Genomic DNA, 18,875 nt, shown 5'->3' on the forward strand with positions numbered 1-18,875 from the left:
CTGTACTGTTCTGAACTATACTTTACTATACTTTACCGTACTGTTCTGAACTATACTTTACTGTACTGTTCTGAACTATACTTTACTATACTTTACTGTACTGTTCTGAACTATACTTTACTATACTTTACTGTACTGTTCTGAACTATACTTTACTGTACTGTTCTGAACTATATTTTACTGTACTGTTCTGAACTATACTTTACTGTACTGTTCTGAACTATACTTTACTGTACTGTTCTGAACTATACTTTACTATACTTTACTGTACTGTTCTGAACTATACTTTACTATACTTTACTGTACTGTTCTGAACTATACTTTACTATACTTTACTGTACTGTTCTGAACTATACTTTACTATACTTTACCGTACTGTTCTGAACTATACTTTACTGTACTGTTCTGAACTATACTTTACTATACTTTACTGTACTGTTCTGAACTATACTTTACTGTACTGTTCTGAACTATATTTTACTGTACTGTTCTGAACTATACTTTACTGTACTGTTCTGAACTATACTTTACTGTACTGTTCTGAACTATACTTTACTATACTTTACTGTACTGTTCTGAACTATACTTTACTATACTTTACTGTACTGTTCTGAACTATACTTTACTATACTTTACTGTACTGTTCTGAACTATACTTTACTATACTTTACCGTACTGTTCTGAACTATACTTTACTGTACTGTTCTGAACTATACTTTACTATACTTTACTGTACTGTTCTGAACTATACTATACTGTTCTGAACTATACTTTACTGTACTGTTCTGAACTATACTTTACTGTACTGTTCTGAACTATACTATACTGTTCTGAACTATACTTTACTGTACTGTTCTGAACTATACTTTACTGTACTGTTCTGAACTATACTTTACTGTACTGTTCTGAACTATACTTTACTGTACTGTTCTGAACTATACTTTACTATACTGTTCTGAACTCATCTCAACTGTGCTGTACTTTGATGTCCAAACGTGTGAAACATAGACGTCTATGATTGGTTCAGATTTGGTTGGGTCCGAACCAAATTTGCTCTTGTTTGGGGGCAGAGTTCACCAAAGTAATAGCCAGTGTGTAGAATAATACCCAAATATGCAAAGGAGGATATTTCTACCTTTGTCTACCTCCACATCACCATGAAGAAAGTGACATTCATATCCATAATTATGAGGGAGATTTTACAAAATTCTTTTACCAAACTTAGCATCTGCACAGTTCTTCGTGTAAAATGTAAAATAAATAGTCATTGTGCATAGTTGTATGGTTTGTTAAACCTTGAAATCAATGGTTTTTGTATGGCATACATTTTAAAGTGAAAAATTTGAGTCTCAGTGCAATTCCGTTACCGTGGTAAAGGCAAAATAAGCCAACAGACATAACAAGGCGACTCTTAGCAATTTAATTTGATTATTGTTTATTGATCAAACTACATAAATTGTTCCATGGAGAAACCTCCTCCACTGGTTTCATAGTTTGTAGGATACATTTATGACCAAAGTACACTGCTACAGACTGACAGAACTGCCATATCGAATGTAAGATCTACTTTCTGTCATGCTGAGTGTTATTCTGTAATAGTGAGTTACTGATGTTGTTACTGGTTGCTAGTGTTGTCTCTGGAGTATAATGGCCTCTATATGTACTTGCGGACGGACGGCATTCCATAAGTATCGTCCCTATGTTTACATTTGTACTGGAAAGTCACAGTTGGATCAAAGGTAGACTCAGCAATATGACATCATCACACACAGCAGGGTGACATCCCGCTTACAGAAATCAACAACAACAAAATTATAATCTGCCAAGACTGCCCCTATTGGCTCTTCCCCAGACAGGGAAATATTGGCAGATTTGAATCTGTTATTGTGTCTGTGAAGCAGGAAGTCGCCCCACTGTGGACAATGATATCATACTGCTGAATCTACCTTTAAACTGGACTGTACTTCTAGGGTGTCATGTCTGGCCCAGTTCAAGACAATTATAAGACAGACAGTGTTATATGGTAATACTGTAGAAAAAAACAAATATGCATTGATACTGTCACTGATCATCATAGCACAATGTTTAACTGATAACTATGTAATTGTGCGCCATCTGAAGATAGTAAACAACTATGATCATACGACCTTAACATATCTACAGCACTGTATATCCTTGTGATTATGAGCAGTAGTAGAATAGCCTTCCTGTACCTAGTAGTATTTCTTGATTACACTGTATATTTAAAAAAACTTCAGCTGAGAGATACATCTGTACATTTGAGTGTTTTTCATTTGTTATTTACATTGTAACTGTACTTCTCATGTTCACATTGTCATGCGTAATGGAAAATCCTTTAGCTTCACTTTGGCAGTCAAAAACCCAGCAGCGAGGCTGGCAGCTCCTTCATCTCCCTTGTCCGTACTCCATAGACTCTCAGTGAGTGACATCTTCCTATAGACCCGCATCGTTCGTTGCCCTCAGAAGGGCAGTCTTGTGCAGCTTATTTCCATGTTTAGTCTTTAGTGTTGAGAGTTAGCCATTAGCGCCTGCCAGGCTAACCCATGTTGTGCTAGTTAGTCGAACCCCTCAGACTGGCGGCTGGTCCATTCAAGTCCCAAAAGTCTACGCCAGGGGCAGGGTGGGAAACCCCAGAGGTTCAGGAGAGCCACAGTGACCAATCTAGTTCACTCCAGCCAGGTGCCAGACCAGTGGTACCCAAATAGTTTTGTGACATAAACCACCAAAACCCTCTAGAATTCTTGAGATACCCTCCAGATTATCACAAACAAGATTCCAGCTCAAGTACTATCTTAACCCAGTAAGATGTGTCTGTGATCTACCAGTGGATCCTTACACTCCATTTTAGAAACACTGTGCTAGACGACCTTATTCAATTTATGACAGAGTGCAGCTAATTCAGTGAAAATGCCATGAGATTCGACAAAAGAGTCCTTGTATTGGTATGAATTTGGCAATGTGTCAATGCTAGGATGGGGAGTGGGGACTCCACACTCCAAAGCCCAGTTATGCTAAGGGGTGAGGGCCCCTAAGCAGGGTTGGACGATGGCAGGGTTAGCTGCAGTCGTTAACTGTTGAATCGGGTGCTTCAGTGCCTGGCTGAGGTGAAAGCTTGGTGACACTGTGTCCCTCCAGGGCCCCTGGTCTCTTCCTGACCTTCAACCCCACGATCAAGAGGTTTTAACATCCAATAACCGTAGGCAGGAAATGAATGTGAAGGTTCAGGTCAATGAAAAAAGGAAGGATGGTAGACAAACACAGTTTTAATGCTTCAAAAAATGTGAAAGCTTAGTATTGTTAACATGTTAACATGTTGGTCTTATAATAGAGAACAGGCAAAAGCCAACAGGTGAAAATAGTTGTCACTAGTAAACAAACATTTGGAAGCATGGAAAACAGTGTGGGTGCAACTTTTTCCCACTTTCATTCACCAGCATCCACGACTCTCCATCTTCTCCCTCTCTCTTCCTCCCACTCTCACAGGCAGTTCTTGTCAGGTAGCTCGTACTGCTGTGAGGCCCTACGCTCTAGAGCTTTGCTCAGCCTGCGTGGGAAATACACCATAGCTTTATGTTCCTCATAGCGGTCGATGTGTTTGAGGTGCACCACCATGTGCAGAGCGTAGGCCAGCACCAACAGCAGGATCAGAGAGGTCACCAGGCCCATCAGTATGGCTGGGGTCAGGAAGGTGGCACAGTCGCTGGCCGACGCAAACTTATCAGACATGACGTTGAACGCCTGGATCTGCAGAGAGGAAGAGAGGAAATAGGAAATATTACAAGGTGAAGTAAACAAGTTTTTTTAATAGATAAATCAATCAGTCATTAAAAACAGTCAAAGCTCCATACCTGGAAGTCAGTAAACGTGATGTGCCAGTTAGCTGAGGTGTCGGTGTGTGAGCTGGGCACCAGGAGGGTGTCATATTTGTGCTGACTGCTGACATGCTGGCAGTGATAGGAGGAGGTGGCGGGGGCGTACACCTCGCTGGCGTTGAATGTAGCCTCATGGGTCCAGTTGTAGTGGATGTGGACGCTGTCTAAGGTGAACCAGTTCTGCCCTGCCGACTCATAGAACGTGTTGGACATCTGCAACCTGATAACAAGTCCCCTGAGGTCCTCCACATCGCCAAATTTCAGTGATAGCCTGTATACAAAAACAAACTCAAATGTTGATTGAAAAGGACCGGGCCTTTAGTAGGTAGATCCTGAGTGAGATATACAGGACTCATCTCATTGTAACAATATTTTCCTCCATTAATTTAATGTATAAGTTAAACTTTTGATAACTACATAGCAGTCGATACAACTCATGGTCGGACATGATTTACAGTACTTACGTAGCCTTCTCCTTGGTGCAGATGGATCCCTTGGTGTCCACAGGGGCGTTGGGTCCGAAGGTCTTCTCCGTCAGGTCTATGAAGGTGTGGTTCTTGTAGCGGACGGCCAGGCGCTTGGCTTTGAACAGGATGCAGGTCTTGCCATTGTAGGCCACGCTCAGAGGAGAGTAGGGCCCAAATATGGGGGACTGGAGCAGCTTTCTCTTGCCTTTGTCATGGCCATGCTGGTTGAGGTGGTGCCAGCTGTCCCGCTACAGAGAGGAGAGGTAGAGGGGAGATTGGATCAATTAATATAATTGATTGACAAGAAACGCCACACACATAGTTTTCACGGTAGTAATAGTAAGACTAGTAAAACAAACTGTAGAGAATCTGAACAGTGTCCCCTAGGGGGCGATGTGATACTGCGATGCACAGGATCAGAGAGAGTGGGGATAGAAAGAGAGCGAGAAGAGAGACAGAGAGAGAGAGACCTCTACCTTCAGTAATCTTTTGAGTGTGCTTTCCTCAGTGGGCACATAACCCTCAGCCACCAAGCTCATTCCATCAATACCACCTGACACACAGAAACACAAATAAAACAGTCAAATACTATTTGGCTAAAATATACTTGCTTACAAATACACTGCCTACCTACATGGACATTGATGCTTCAAGCTGTGTGTTTGGGCAGTAGTTTTTAAACCGATACTGCATAAACATGTCTACGACAGGCTTGATTGCATCAGGCTCATAATCATGAGACATGATTTGTTATTTACCCGCTCTGATTCTCACAGCTGGGTATGCGACCTCTGTAACATAGTCGACTTCTGTGCTGTAAAGACAAGAGAAAATGACAAATGTGGTTAAAAGATACAGCTACATGTCCGTGCACATATTTTCTCAGAGTTGACAGAGCAGATTTCAAACCAGCACAAGGCAATATAGGCAAGCTATACTATTAGTGGCCAACCAATATGTTCTATGTCCCCATACGATACTATACCTTCAGCAGTTCACCTTTTGATCACTAACCAGATCATCATAGCCAATGTGTGCTGAGCATTCTGGTAGGGTTGGGAATTGCTAGGGACCTCACGATACAATATCACAATACTTAGGTGGCGATACGATATGTATTGCAATTCTCACGATTATATATGTATTGCGATTCGATACATGGAAATAAAAGTGCTGAAAACAAATTGTTTCCCTATTTAAAAAGAAGATGGAGAACAAGCTATGAAGGAACAATACTGGAGTTTTGGTGCAGGTACAGCCAAAGAGCTATGAAGGAACAATACTGGAGTTTTGGTGCAGGGACAGCCAACGAGCTATGAAGGAACAATACTAGAGTTTTGGTGCAGGTACAGCCAACGAGCTATGAAGGAACAATACTGGAGTTTTGGTGCAGGTACAGCCAACGAGCTATGAAGGAACAATACTGGAGTTTTGGTGCAGGGACAGCCAACTAGCTATGAATGAACAATACTGGAGTTTTGGTGCAGGTACAGCCAACGAGCTATGAAGGAACAATACTGGAGTTTTGGTGCAGGTACAGCCAACGAGCTATGAAGGAACAATACTGGAGTTTTGGTGCAGGTACAGCCAACGAGGTATGAAGGAACAATACTGGAGTTTTGGTGCAGGTACAGCCAACGAGCTATGAAGGAACAATACTGGAGTTTTGGTGCAGGTACAGCCAACGAGCTATGAAGGAACAATACTGGAGTTTTGGTGCAGGTACAGCCAACGAGCTATGAAGGAACAATACTGGAGTTTTGGTGCAGGTACAGCCAACGAGCTATGAAGGAACAATACTGGAGTTTTGGTGCAGGTACAGCCAACGAGCTATAAAGGAACAATACTGGAGTTTTGGTGCAGGGACAGCCAACTAGCTATGAAGGAACAATACTGGAGTTTTGGTACAGGTACAGCCAACGAGCTATGAAGGAACAATACTGGAGTTTTGGTGCAGGGACAGCCAACGAGCTATGAAGGAACAATACTGGAGTTTTGGTGCAGGTACAGCCAACGAGCTATGAAGGAACAATACTGGAGTTTTGGTGCAGGGACAGCCAACGAGCTATGAAGGAACAATACTGGAGTTTTGGTGCAGGGACAGCCAACTAGCTATGAATGAACAATACTGGAGTTTTGGTGCAGGTACAGCCAACGAGCTATGAAGGAACAATACTGGAGTTTTGGTGCAGGTACAGCCAACGAGCTATGAAGGAACAATACTAGAGTTTTGGTGCAGGTACAGCCAACTAGCTATGAAGGAACAATACTGGAGTTTTGGTGCAGGTACAGCCAACGAGCTATGAAGGAACAATACTAGAGTTTTGGTACAGGTACAGCCAACTAGCTATGAAGGAACAATACTGGAGTTTTGGTGCAGGTACAGCCAACTAGCTATGAAGGAACAATACTAGAGTTTTGGTGCAGGTACAGCCAACTAGCTATGAAGGAACAATACTGGAGTTTTGGTGCAGGTACAGCCAACTAGCTATGAAGGAACAATACTGGAGTTTTGGTGCAGGTACAGCCAACGAGCTATGAAGGAACAATACTGGAGTTTTGGTGCAGGTTCAGCCAACAAGCTATGAAGGAACAATACTAGAGTTTTGGTGCAGGTACAGCCAACGAGCTATGAAGGAACAATACTAGAGTTTTGGTGCAGGTACAGCCAACGAGCTATGAAGGAACAATACTAGAGTTTTGGTGCAGGTACAGACAACTAGCGAAAATATGATATTGTCAAAAGGATATGATATATCGTCAAAAATAATATCCCAGTATGTAACTGTAAATGTTTTCCCCCCACCACTACTTTCTGGCTCCAAAAGGCTGGCATGCTGGTGGCAGCTACACATTGGTAATGGGTGGGGCTGGTGGTATATCTCCCCAATACAAAGCTTATTTTATTTACTATCAAACCTTGACACTAGCTGTGGCCAACATGCAGTATCAGAGGATAAACACAATCATTTTACAGTATAGTTGTGATTGGTCAGCTTTGTATTGTCCTGTCCTGCCCAGGCTGATCATGCAGTAGAGCTGGGAAGATAAAACGAAAATGATTGACGCCGATAATTTATCGAGGACATTTTACTGATACCGATAATCCCAATAAATAGTCTACTAGAGAAATGTGAAGTTTAAAGGAAATAAGTCTGCTAATATGGGCTAATGGTACTGTCACGCCCTGACCTCAGAGAGACTTTTTATTTCTCTATTTGGTTAGGTCGGGTGTGATTTGGGTGGGCATTCTAGTTTTTCTATTTCTTTGTTGGCCGGGTATGGTTCCCAATCAGAGGCAGCTGTCTATCGTTGTCTCTGATTGGGGATCATACTTAGGTAGCCTTTTTTCCTCCTTTAGTTTGTGTGATCTTGATTTTGTATAGGTGCTGTGTAGCCTGCAGAACTTCACGGTCGTTTTGTATTTTGTTGTTTTTTCGGTGTTCATTTTAAATAAAGTAAGATGTTTGCCTACCACGCTGCACCTTGGTCTAATTCATTCTCTAAACGTATGTAACAGGTACAATTGATAGTAACAACATTCAAAGTAGTAGTATTTTTAAAATGTATTTTACTTTTATTTAACCAGGCAAGTCAGTTAAGAACAAATTCTTATTTTCAATGATGGTCTAGGAACAGTGGGTTAACTGCCTTGTTCATGGGCAGAATGACAGGTTTTTACCTTGTCAGCTCGGGGATTCGATTTTACAACCTTCTGGTTACTAGTCCAATGCTCTAACCACTAGGCTACCTGCCGCCCCGTAGTAGTAGTGCTAATGGTATGGTAATATATAAAAGTAGGGTAACAAGTGTACATGAATGTTATGGTTCTATTTATCGTGATAATTCTGTCAATTTATCCATAACGACCAGCTTTACCATGCAGGCTAGGCTGTCTGTGGCTTAAACCCCCAGTGGTCATCTCAATCTGTGTGTGTGTGTGTGTGTGTGTGTGTGTGTGGGAACTTGGTTAGATTATGCGTTTCAATACCTTGCCTCTGCTCAGCATGCAGTGAATTTACAGACAGGCTGTACAGTCAAATCAAATCAAATCAAATTTTATTTGTCACATACACATGGTTAGCAGATGTTAATGCGAGTGTAGCGAAATGCTTGTGCTTCTAGTTCCGACAATGCAGTAATAACCAACAAGTAATCTAACTAACAGTTCCAAAACTACTGTCTTGTACACAGTGTGAGGGGATAAAGAATATGTACATAAGGATATATGAATGAGTGATGGTACAGAGCAGCATAGGCAGATACAGTAGATTGTATCGAGTACAGTATATACATATGAGATGAGTATGTAAACAAAGTGGCATAGTTAAAGTGGCTAGTGATACATGTATTACATAAGGATACAGTCAATGATATAGAGTACAGTATATACGTATGCCTATGAGATGAATAATGTAGGGTAAGTAACATTATATAAGGTAGCATTGTTTAAAGTGGCTAGTGATATATTTACATCATTTCCCATCAATTCCCATTATTAAAGTGGCTGGAGTTGAGTCAGTGTCAGTGTGTTGGCAGCAGCCACTCAATGTTAGTGGTGGCTGTTTAACAGTCTGATAGCCTTGAGATAGAAGCTGTTTTTCAGTCTCTCGGTCCCAGCTTTGATGCACCTGTATTGACCTCGCCTTCTGGATGATAGCGGGGTGAACAGGCAGTGGCTCGGGTGGTTGATGTCCTTGATGATCTTTATGGCCTTCCTGTGACATCGGGTGGTGTAGGTGTCCTGGAGGGCAGGTAGTTTGCCCCCGGTGATGCGTTGTGCAGACCTCACTACCCTCTGGAGAGCCTTACGGTTGAGGGCGGAGCAGTTGCCGTACCAGGCTGTGATACAGCCCGCCAGGATGCTCTCGATTGTGCATCTGTAGAAGTTTGTGAGTGCTTTTGGTGACAAGCCGAATTTCTTCAGCCTCCTGAGGTTGAAGAGGCGCTGCTGCGCCTTCTTCACAATGCTGTCTGTGTGAGTGGACCAATTCAGTTTGTCTGTGATGTGTATGCCGAGGAACTTAAAACTTGCTACCCTCTCCACTACTGTTCCATCGATGTGGATAGGGGGGTGTTCCCTCTGCTGTTTCCTGAAGTCCACAATCATCTCCTTAGTTTTGTTGACGTTGAGTGTGAGGTTATTTTCCTGACACCACACTCCGAGGGCCCTCACCTCCTCCCTGTAGGCCGTCTCGTCGTTGTTGGTAATCAAGCCTACCACTGTTGTGTCGTCCGCAAACTTGATGATTGAGTTGGAGGCGTGCGTGGCCACGCAGTCGTGGGTGAACAGGGAGTACAGGAGAGGGCTCAGAACGCACCCTTGTGGGGCCCCAGTGTTGAGGATCAGCGGGGAGGAGATGTTGTTGCCTACCCTCACCACCTGGGGGCGGCCCGTCAGGAAGTCCAGTACCCAGTTGCACAGGGCGGGGTCGAGACCCAGGGTCTCGAGCTTGATGACGAGCTTGGAGGGTACTATGGTGTTGAATGCCGAGCTGTAGTCAATGAACAGCATTCTCACATAGGTATTCCTCTTGTCCAGATGGGTTAGGGCAGTGTGCAGTGTGGTTGAGATTGCATCGTCTGTGGACCTATTTGGGCGGTAAGCAAATTGGAGTGGGTCTAGGGTGTCAGGTAGGGTGGAGGTGATATGGTCCTTGACTAGTCTCTCAAAGCACTTCATGATGACGGAAGTGAGTGCTACGGGGCGGTAGTCGTTTAGCTCAGTTACCTTAGGTAACTGTCAGTACCCAGACCTGGTCAGTACCCAGACCTGATCAGCACCCAGACCTGATCAGCACCCAGACCTGATCAGCACCCAGACCTGATCAGCACCCAGACCTGATCAGTACCCAGAACTGATCAGCACCCAGACCTGATCAGGCTGGTGTCAAAACTAAGGCACCCAATTCCTTTAAAGTCTCACTCTCCTTTACAACTCATTTATCACCTGATTTACTGAACAAAGGCTCATCTTAATAGGTGGTACAGGTATCCTCATAACATGGTACAAGTGTGTGTGTGTGGGGGGGGGGGGGGCTATTCTAATACTCCTCTATTGTTCCTCAAGCACTGGGGAGGCCTATGACATCACAGTGCACCCATCAGACCAACTCATTGAATGGACACCTTGACGTTTGCAGTTGGGTTTAAAAAAACAAACACTATTTTTCTCAAAACATGTATTTTTTTACTCTTAAGTCTGTGTACATTACCACATTTATACATGAGATATTGTTTTCAACAGGAAAAGTAAAATAAATAGCTGGAATGCTTTTCGGCATAGATAAAGAACAACCACAGTGCAGATTCACTCCGAGGGTTTGCCCTATATTTTAAGCACTTCATACGTTGTTTTTGCATCAATATCGAATGACAATGTCTGTGAGAGGAATAGCTTGCAGGGACTGTTGAGTGTAGCTTTTAAAACCCAATTGACAACTCAGTGTAAAGTAAACATTGTGAGTGAACTTGCTATGAGGTTTGCCTTTAATTCAATTCAAGGGCTTTATTGGCATGGGAAACACATGTTAACATTGCCAAAGCAAGTGAAATAGATCAACGAAAGTGAAATAAACAAAGATTAACAGTAAATATTACACTCACAGAAGTTCCAAAATAATAGAGACATTTGAAATGTTATATTATGTCTCTATACAGTGCTGTAACGATGTACAAATACAAGTACAAAAGTACATTTTAAATAAATCAACATAAATATGGGTTGTATTTACAATGGTGTTTGTTCTTCACTGGTTGACCTTTTCTTGTGGAACCTTTACCTATGCTTTGCTTGACTGAATTGGGCCCTATAGTACGTTGTGCAGAAGTAGCTGGGATGTCAATTTACATAGGCCTTTACTCTTTGTTGGAATTCACTGTCTGAACACTACCAGGTATTAGACAGGCTGTTTAATAACACCCTGATCAGCTGGATTGGAAGAAATTATATTTTATTTAGAAACTTCTACCCTGTTCATTTCCTCTGGGGTAGCTATCCATCTGGGGAATGTAATACCCCGGTCTTGGGCATGTCTGTGTTGTTACACATCTGCTGTTATCAGACAGTCACATGGCTCTGTGCACTTGTCCACCTGGCTCAAGACTCTAGGATCTGGGTTCAGGAAGGGATATCAGAAAGGCACTCCCCACTGGGCACAGATGACAGTTCAATGTCTAGTTTTGATAAACATTTGATTGAGTTATCTAACGTGAATTCAAAGTAAAACCAACAAATATTTTAATCATGTCATTGCATTTAGGTAAAGGCTGGATGAAAATATATATATATATGTATTTCTCATTCATTTACTTTTTGCAAATCCCATCAGTTTTCCATGTTGACTCAATGTCATCACATTTATATGCTTTGTTGAAATGACATGGAAACAACGTTGATTCAACCAACTTGTGCCCAGTGTGACATGGTCTAGTGATTACCAACCCTATTTCTAGAGAGCTGTAACAAACGCTGTTGTTCAGGAACAGTTAAATGGTCTGAGGCAGTTTGCTCTGGTGCTATTGCCTCGGGCCCAGGTTTCCCAAAAGCATCTTAAAGCAAAGGTCATCGTTAGAACCTTCGTAGTAGCACCGTTAAATCTGCGAGCTAAGAGCATCGTTAAAACCATCGTTACTAAACTTGCACTTGAAAACGCTCGTTATTTACCGACTCCCTACGATCACTAGTAGAACAGCTAAGTGCGTCGTTAGATGCTTTTTTTGCCCTTCCATGTCACTTTCTTCACGGAAGATCTCTGCTAAACATAGAATGAAGAAGTTTATCTGTAGGGGTGGAACACAGGAGCAGCGTCTATGGGGCTAAAAACAGTTTAGTGCCAGGAGAGCACCAGGATGCACCGAGAGCTCTCCAGGTCCAAGCTAGCTGTTTCACATCCGTTACACCAGGAGAGCACCAAGATGCACCGAGAGCTCTCCAGGTCCAAGCTAGCCGTTTCACATCCGTTACACCAGGAGAGCACCAGGATGCACCGAGAGCTCTCCAGGTCCAGCTGCATGACAAGAAGAGAGATTAGACCATGAGTGGCTATTCTTATCCTCGAAAAGCCTGTATGGGTCCAGGCGTTTGTTCCAGCCAAGCAATCGACCTACATGTGATTCAACATATTAACTAATCATAGGCTTCAACCAAGCTGGCTTTGATTAGTTGGGGAAATAATAAGTGCACTATTTGTGGAGAACAGTAGAAAATAGGACCATGCACATTGGGGACAATTGGAAGAGCTCCCTGTCATGCCTATTTCCTGACTTGTTTGCCCTATGACATATGTGTCTAATCCTTTATCCTCCTTTATCTTATTCTAGCTACATGTTAGGAAGCAGAGTTACAATGTCTAAACATGCACAGAGGTTGCAGAAAGGATACAACAGCCTAATTGTCTAGTTTTGTTTCCAAACAGAGGAGAGTTGATGAACTTAAGGAACATTTAATTAGTATTTATTTAGACGTAGGGATGCACAACAACAGCATGGTGTTTCTCTACCTTTTAGTAGATTAACATTTTTAGAAGAAAATAGTCTTGCTATTTCGTATTTATTTAGCAAAAAGTGTTGTACTTTTCATTTACAGAAACAGAAAAAATACCACTGATGAACTCAATGCTTTTCAGACCAGGCGGTGTTCTGCAGACAGTGGTACCCTGCTGCTGATGGCGCGCGTTTACTTACACATAATTAAATACGCAAATGTGTAATTCATTAATGTTCCTTAAGCAAGGTCACCTTCTTTTGGATTACCTGCCCCCCCCCCCCCAACCCCCCCCCCCCCGGAGCACATTTCCTAATGTCCCCGTTGCCTTTATTGACCCAGAACTTTCTGATTGGATGGGTTGTCATGATAATGAACACATGGTTTCCAAGTATTTGATGGCTTTTCTATCCCATTTCAACCATTACCATAAGCTCATCCTCCAATTTTCCCATCCACCAGCCGCCACTGTTGTGACGATAGTGTCCCTTGTAGTCTACCTTTGGTCCTCTCCATTGCGCACAATATGTAGAGTAAGCTGCTGTTCTGTGTATGAATCAAATTACGATGGAGTTTAGCTTCTCTGATGCAGGCTACAGTAGATCTAATGTAGACTGAGCTTACCCTAAAATGGAGGTGCTGAGATAATGATGTTGGAAGTTGATGTGTTGAATTCTTGATGTGTGCATGCCCTAGTAGTGCCGTGGTGCCGTTTGGCAGTTTGACCTGGCATGTGAGACTGTGATAGCGTGCCAGGCTGGTTGACGTCTGTGACTTATCACCTGTATCTGTTCTCCTGCCCAGACACTCAGCGTAAAATAAACAGACGCATAACAACACGGCCACTCAATAAAAACATCCCATCTGATTTACACCCAATATGCATCGAATGTAACTAAATCAACACAGGGGCCTACGGCGCCGAATGACACTAAAGACCTCATTTTACCCTCAACTACACTAATAGGTCCTCCATCAGCCCGGTTTCCTAAACTCCACAGCTCCACACACGAGTGAATACCCAGGATTCAGCTGGCAGGAAGAGGCTGCCTTGCAAGTGTTTGTATATAAACGCAAGTAAGCCCCACCGTTTGTTCCTGTGCCAGTTTGGCCAGGTCAGCTGCAACCCTGTTACTGGCTGACCCTGTCACACGGAGCCCGAGTGCTGAACAGGCCCTTTATATAATCAAAGCTATTCCACAGCCACTCCTTGGCTCACCTCACAGAGGCACTCATCAACACAAGAAGACAGACACACATTTATATTTTAGTCATTTAGCAAACTTTCTTATCCAGAGCAATTACTTTAAAGTGCTTTGCTCAAGGGTACACCAATAGATTTCTCACCTAGTCGGCCCTTTCGCCCTTTCGGTTACTGACCTAATGCACTTGACCGCTAGGCTACCTGCCACCAGGACACACAGGGACACATGGACCCACAGTCATACAGAAGGAACAGGCATATATAAACTATACGCACTAGCATCTGCATATTCAAATATACAAAGAGTCATACACCAGTCCAGACACACAAACATTCATGGAGATGTACTGTATACCATGCACCCATTCACACACAAACATACATTGATAAACGATAACACAAACAACAGAATGATACACATACACTCTCTACTGGGCTGAGTTGGCTATGCTGGAGCAGGTGTGGTACGCATCAAACAGTAAACAGGACAAGCCCGCTCTGCCAATGCAGTGACTCTGTTCATATGCACTGCTCTACAGAGATGGAGATTGGTACCTCGATGAACTCTCAGCGTCTCCTACCTCTCTGGGCCTCTCTCTACCTCTGCCTTATACATCAAGTAGTTTACCAGGATATGTTTCAATTGTCATCTGTTTTACTTACCCTTCATTTATTCAGGGAAGCCTCGTTGAGGTTGTAATCTGTGTTATTTACCCTTCATTTATTCAGGGAAGCCTTGTTGAGGTTGTAATCTGTGTTATTTACCCTTCATTTATTCAGGGAAGCCTTGTTGAGGCTGTAATCTGTGTTATTTACCCTTCATTTATTCAGGGAAGCCTCGTTGAGGTTGTAATCTGTGTTATTTACCCTTCATTTATTCAGGGAAGCCTTGTTGAGGCTGTAATCTGTGTTATTTACCCTTCATTTATTCAGGGAAGCCTCGTTGAGGTTGTAATCTGTGTTATTTACCCTTCATTTATTCAGGGAAGCCTCGTTGAGGTTGTAACCTGTGTTATTTACCCTTCATTTATTCAGGGAAGCCTCGTTGAGGTTGTAATCTGTGTTATTTACCCTTCATTTATTTAGGGAAGCCTCGTTGAGGTTGTAACCTGTGTTATTTACCCTTCATTTATTCAGGGAAGCCTCGTTGAGGTTGTAACCTGTGTTATCCTGGTCAGGAGGCATTATCACTTAGCACCAATATCCTGTCTGCGTTACTCCTTCCTACATGCCTTTGATACGTTAATTGTACGTGCAGGTGATGACTAATAATATACTATTAGAGCAGATTAAGACTAAAGCGTTTAGAGAGACTCTAAGGTCCCCTGCTGCTACTCAGGTGACATGCTTAAGAACTGACCTCAGGACAGATTTGGAGGTGTGATAAATATAGTGAGGTCTGCTTGGGATCAGGATTCAGATCCCTGCTACTGGTCAAGATGAAGTTAATCAGAAAATAGTCCTCTGTTTAATGAGTACTTTGATAAGAGAGGTAAAACAATATGAACAAAAAGAGAATGTATGAATCAGTATGAACGCAGCCAACAAGTGCTCAGCATATGTGGGAACTCCTTCAAGACTGTTGGAAAGGCATTCCTCATGAAGCTGGTTGAGAGAATGCCAAGAGTGTGCAAAGCTGTCATCAAGGCAAAGGGTGGCTACTTTGAAGAATCTCAAATATAAAATATATTTTGATTTCTTTAACACTTTTTTGGTTACTACATGATTCCATATGTGTTATTTAATAGTTTTGACGTTTTGAACTCTACAATGTAGAAAATAGTAAAAATAAAGAAAAACCCTTGAATGAGTTGGTGTCCAAACTTTTGACTGGTACTGTATGTTTTACAGGTAAGTTTAAGATAACAGGCATGTTGAATGTTCATCAGTTAAAAGGTATTGTGATGTTGGACATGGCTCTAGTCCGGAGTCTATAGCTACCCTACTGTAGGTTTACACTCCAACCCTGTTCCTGGAGAGCTACCATCCTGAAGGTTTTCACTCCAACACTAATCTAGCACACCTGATTTTAATAATTAGCTGGTTGATGAACAGAATCAGGTTTGTTACAACTGGGGTTGGAGTGTAAACCTACAGGATGGTAGCTCTCCAGGAATAGGGCTGGAGTGTAAACCTACAGGAGGGTAGCTCTCCAGGAACAGGGTTGGAGTGTAAACCTACAGGATGGTAGCTCTCCAGGAACAGGGTTGGAGTGTAAACCTACAGGACGGTAGCTCTCCAGGAACAGGATTGGAGTGTAAACCTACAGGACGGTAGCTCTCCAGGAACAGGGTTGGATTGTAAACCTACAGGACGGTAGCTCTCCAGGAACAGGGTTGGAGTGTAAACCTACAGGACGCTAGCTCTCCAGGAACAGGGTTGGAGTGTAAACCTACAGGACGCTAGCTCTCCAGGAACAGGGTTGGAGTGTAAACCTACAGGACGGTAGCTCTCCAGGAACAGGGTTGGAGTGTAAACCTACAGGACGGTAGATCTACAGAAACAGGGTTGTAGAGCCCTGGTCTAGCTAATAACATTCCTATTGAAACTCTAAAGCTACCCTTCTACAGTACCTTTCATATGGATCTTTCTCTACTATCCTACTTTCCCCCCTGAATGTACACTTGAAATTAAAGGCAGTTATTTTTATATAACAGAATTTCAGTTTGTGGCAGAGCAGAGAGGAACCAATATACTGTATGTAGTAAGACAGACAACACATGGGATAACTATATTGTCTCCTGTTTGTTTTGAAGATGCAGCGTTAACTTTTGAAAGATAGAAGAAAGGAATGCAACTAAGGTAGCTGATGGTCAAAGCCATGAGAAAAGAAAGAATTAGTCAAGCCTGTTGACATTGACTCATTTAACATGGAAATACAGTATATACAATTACAGCGATACATAATGTCTTTGTCTGGTTGTGTAAACATTTCTATAGTATGTGAAACTATTCATTGGAAACAGACAAAAGTATACTGTCCCGGTAATTGTTTAGTTGAAGAGCCAAGCGAAAATTGCCAAAATATTCACATCTGAAATATTTTTATTTTATTTAACTAGGCAAGTCAGTTAAGAACAACAGATTTTTACCTTGTTCGCTCAGGGATTCAATCTAGCAACCTTTTGGTTATTGGCCCAACGCTCTAACCACTAGGCTACCTGCCGCCCCCATGAATATCAACAGAAAACCATTAGAATCCTCACAACAACCAGTAGTTCTGAATGTAGTATTGATTGTAATTGTTATATAGTGAATACAACTGTAATGTTATGAAGTATATCTCCAAGAGAGTAAGCATAAAGCCTCAACATTGCCCCCCTTTGTGGTGCTGAGAAAGAAAAATCATTCTCTGCCATCAATGATAAAAATTCCATGCAGAGGTAAACATTGATTCCTGCACCTTTCCCAACGTCAATGCCCCTAGCAGCAGTGTTGACAAAGGCCCTCTCTCGCTCTCTCACTTTCTCTCTTGCTCTCTCTCTCTCTCAGAGACAGGTCTGTACTGCCTGGGTTTGGCCTCTGAATATTTAATCTTGCTACATCTGACCTGCAGGACCGTGTGTACGCAGACAAGACCGAGTAGCATCCACCCTCTCACCCTTCTTTTTCTCTCTCTCTTTCTCACCCTCTCTCTCCCTCTTTCTCTTCATCTGTAAACAGAGCCCAACAGACCAGCCCTTCCTCTCCTCTGTCCCATGCCTTTGTTTTGTTCCTCCTCTCCCCTCCCTTCCATTGTCCTGGCCTTATTTACCTGGCCTTCCATTGTCCTGGCCTTATTTACCTGCTCCATGCCAGACAGACAACAGCCGTGGATCAATGACAAATGCCTGATGCATGCTAAAATAGACACAACCATACAGTATCCGACCACAGATTCAACAACGCTTTTACAGCAGCAGCATCGTTATCCGATGTGATGCCTTGTGTATTTAAGTAGAGATAGGGAGAGAGACAGGAAGGGAGAGAGACAGAGAGACAGGAAGGGAGAGAGACAGAGAGACAGGAAGGGAGAGAGACAGAGAGACTGGGAAGGGAGAGAGACAGAGAGACAGGAAGGGAGAGAGTGAGGGAGAGAGAAAGAAAGACAGAGAGAGAGACAGGAAGGGAGAGAAGGGGAGGGAGACAGAGGGAAGAAGAAAGAAAGAAAGATAGAAAGAGAGGGAGGGAGGAAGAAAGACCCTTGTTGCACATCAGCCTCCCAGCATCCTTGGACCCCCCCTCCCCAATCTCTCTCCCAAATCACAGAGGGTATTTACCTTCTCTCTAGGAGTGCAGGCACTTGATCAAAGGACAGGGTGGGCTGGCTGAGGGCAGACAGCAAGGCAGAGGAGAGCAGGAGGAACGCGTGTGCAGCCATTGAGACAATGAGAGGAGACTGCCGCTGGTGAGCTCCGCTTCATTATCTGCTCTCCTTCCCTGTATCGCCAGCCACTTAGCTCACTGACAGACAGCCGTAGCAGCCAGTCACAACGCAGGAGAAGAGATCAATGTGCGTCATACTCACACAGTCACACAGCCCCTCCCTTCCACCTCTCCCTTCCTTCTCCCTTCTCTGTCATCCTCCCTATTTTTCTCTCTCTCGTTCTCCCTCTCTCATGCAAGCATAGCTGCAGGCAAACCCTAAGTATAGACAGGCTTATTATCCCCCCCCCTCATCCCCATATACCTACTCCAGACCAGTAATGTACATGAAACATACACAAACACACACGCACACACAGAGAAAGAGAGGAAAAAAACAATCACCTGGGAATGTCAAGGTCAGATTGTGTAGGAGGACAGGACAGGATGTTAACATTATTTTACTGGGAGGCAAAAAAAGC

General features: G+C 43.0%; 1 protein-coding gene across 1 annotated transcript; it reads right to left on the reverse strand.

The window, feature by feature from the left end:
- Positions 1-1,418: 1,418 nt before the first annotated feature.
- LOC139367743 (V-type proton ATPase subunit S1-like protein) lies at positions 1,419-18,481 on the reverse strand. Its single transcript, XM_071106062.1, has 6 exons — positions 18,309-18,481; positions 5,119-5,174; positions 4,837-4,913; positions 4,358-4,608; positions 3,870-4,164; positions 1,419-3,765 (listed from the first exon to the last, which is right to left on the reverse strand). Exons 1-6 carry the CDS (start codon positions 18,407-18,409, stop codon positions 3,499-3,501), a joined length of 1,047 nt encoding a protein of 348 aa, XP_070962163.1. The 5' UTR covers positions 18,410-18,481; the 3' UTR covers positions 1,419-3,498.
- Between the last annotated feature and the right edge of the window lie 394 nt (positions 18,482-18,875).

The sequence above is a fragment of the Oncorhynchus clarkii genome, chromosome 16 (assembly GCF_045791955.1).
Source record: "Oncorhynchus clarkii lewisi isolate Uvic-CL-2024 chromosome 16, UVic_Ocla_1.0, whole genome shotgun sequence".
In the NCBI taxonomy this organism is placed as follows: domain Eukaryota; kingdom Metazoa; phylum Chordata; class Actinopteri; order Salmoniformes; family Salmonidae; genus Oncorhynchus; species Oncorhynchus clarkii.

Excerpts from the sequence above, each read along its gene's own strand:
- LOC139367743 (XM_071106062.1), bottom strand. The coding sequence starts at position 18,409 with ATGGCTGCACACGCGTTCCTCCTGCTCTCCTCTGCCTTGCTGTCTGCC. Across the intron at positions 4,165-4,357 it reads TGCACCAAGGAGAAGGCTAC|GCTATCACTGAAATTTGGCG; the intron begins GTAAGTACTGTA and ends TTTTGTATACAG. Across the intron at positions 3,766-3,869 it reads TCACGTTTACTGACTTCCAG|ATCCAGGCGTTCAACGTCAT; the intron begins GTATGGAGCTTT and ends TCCTCTCTGCAG.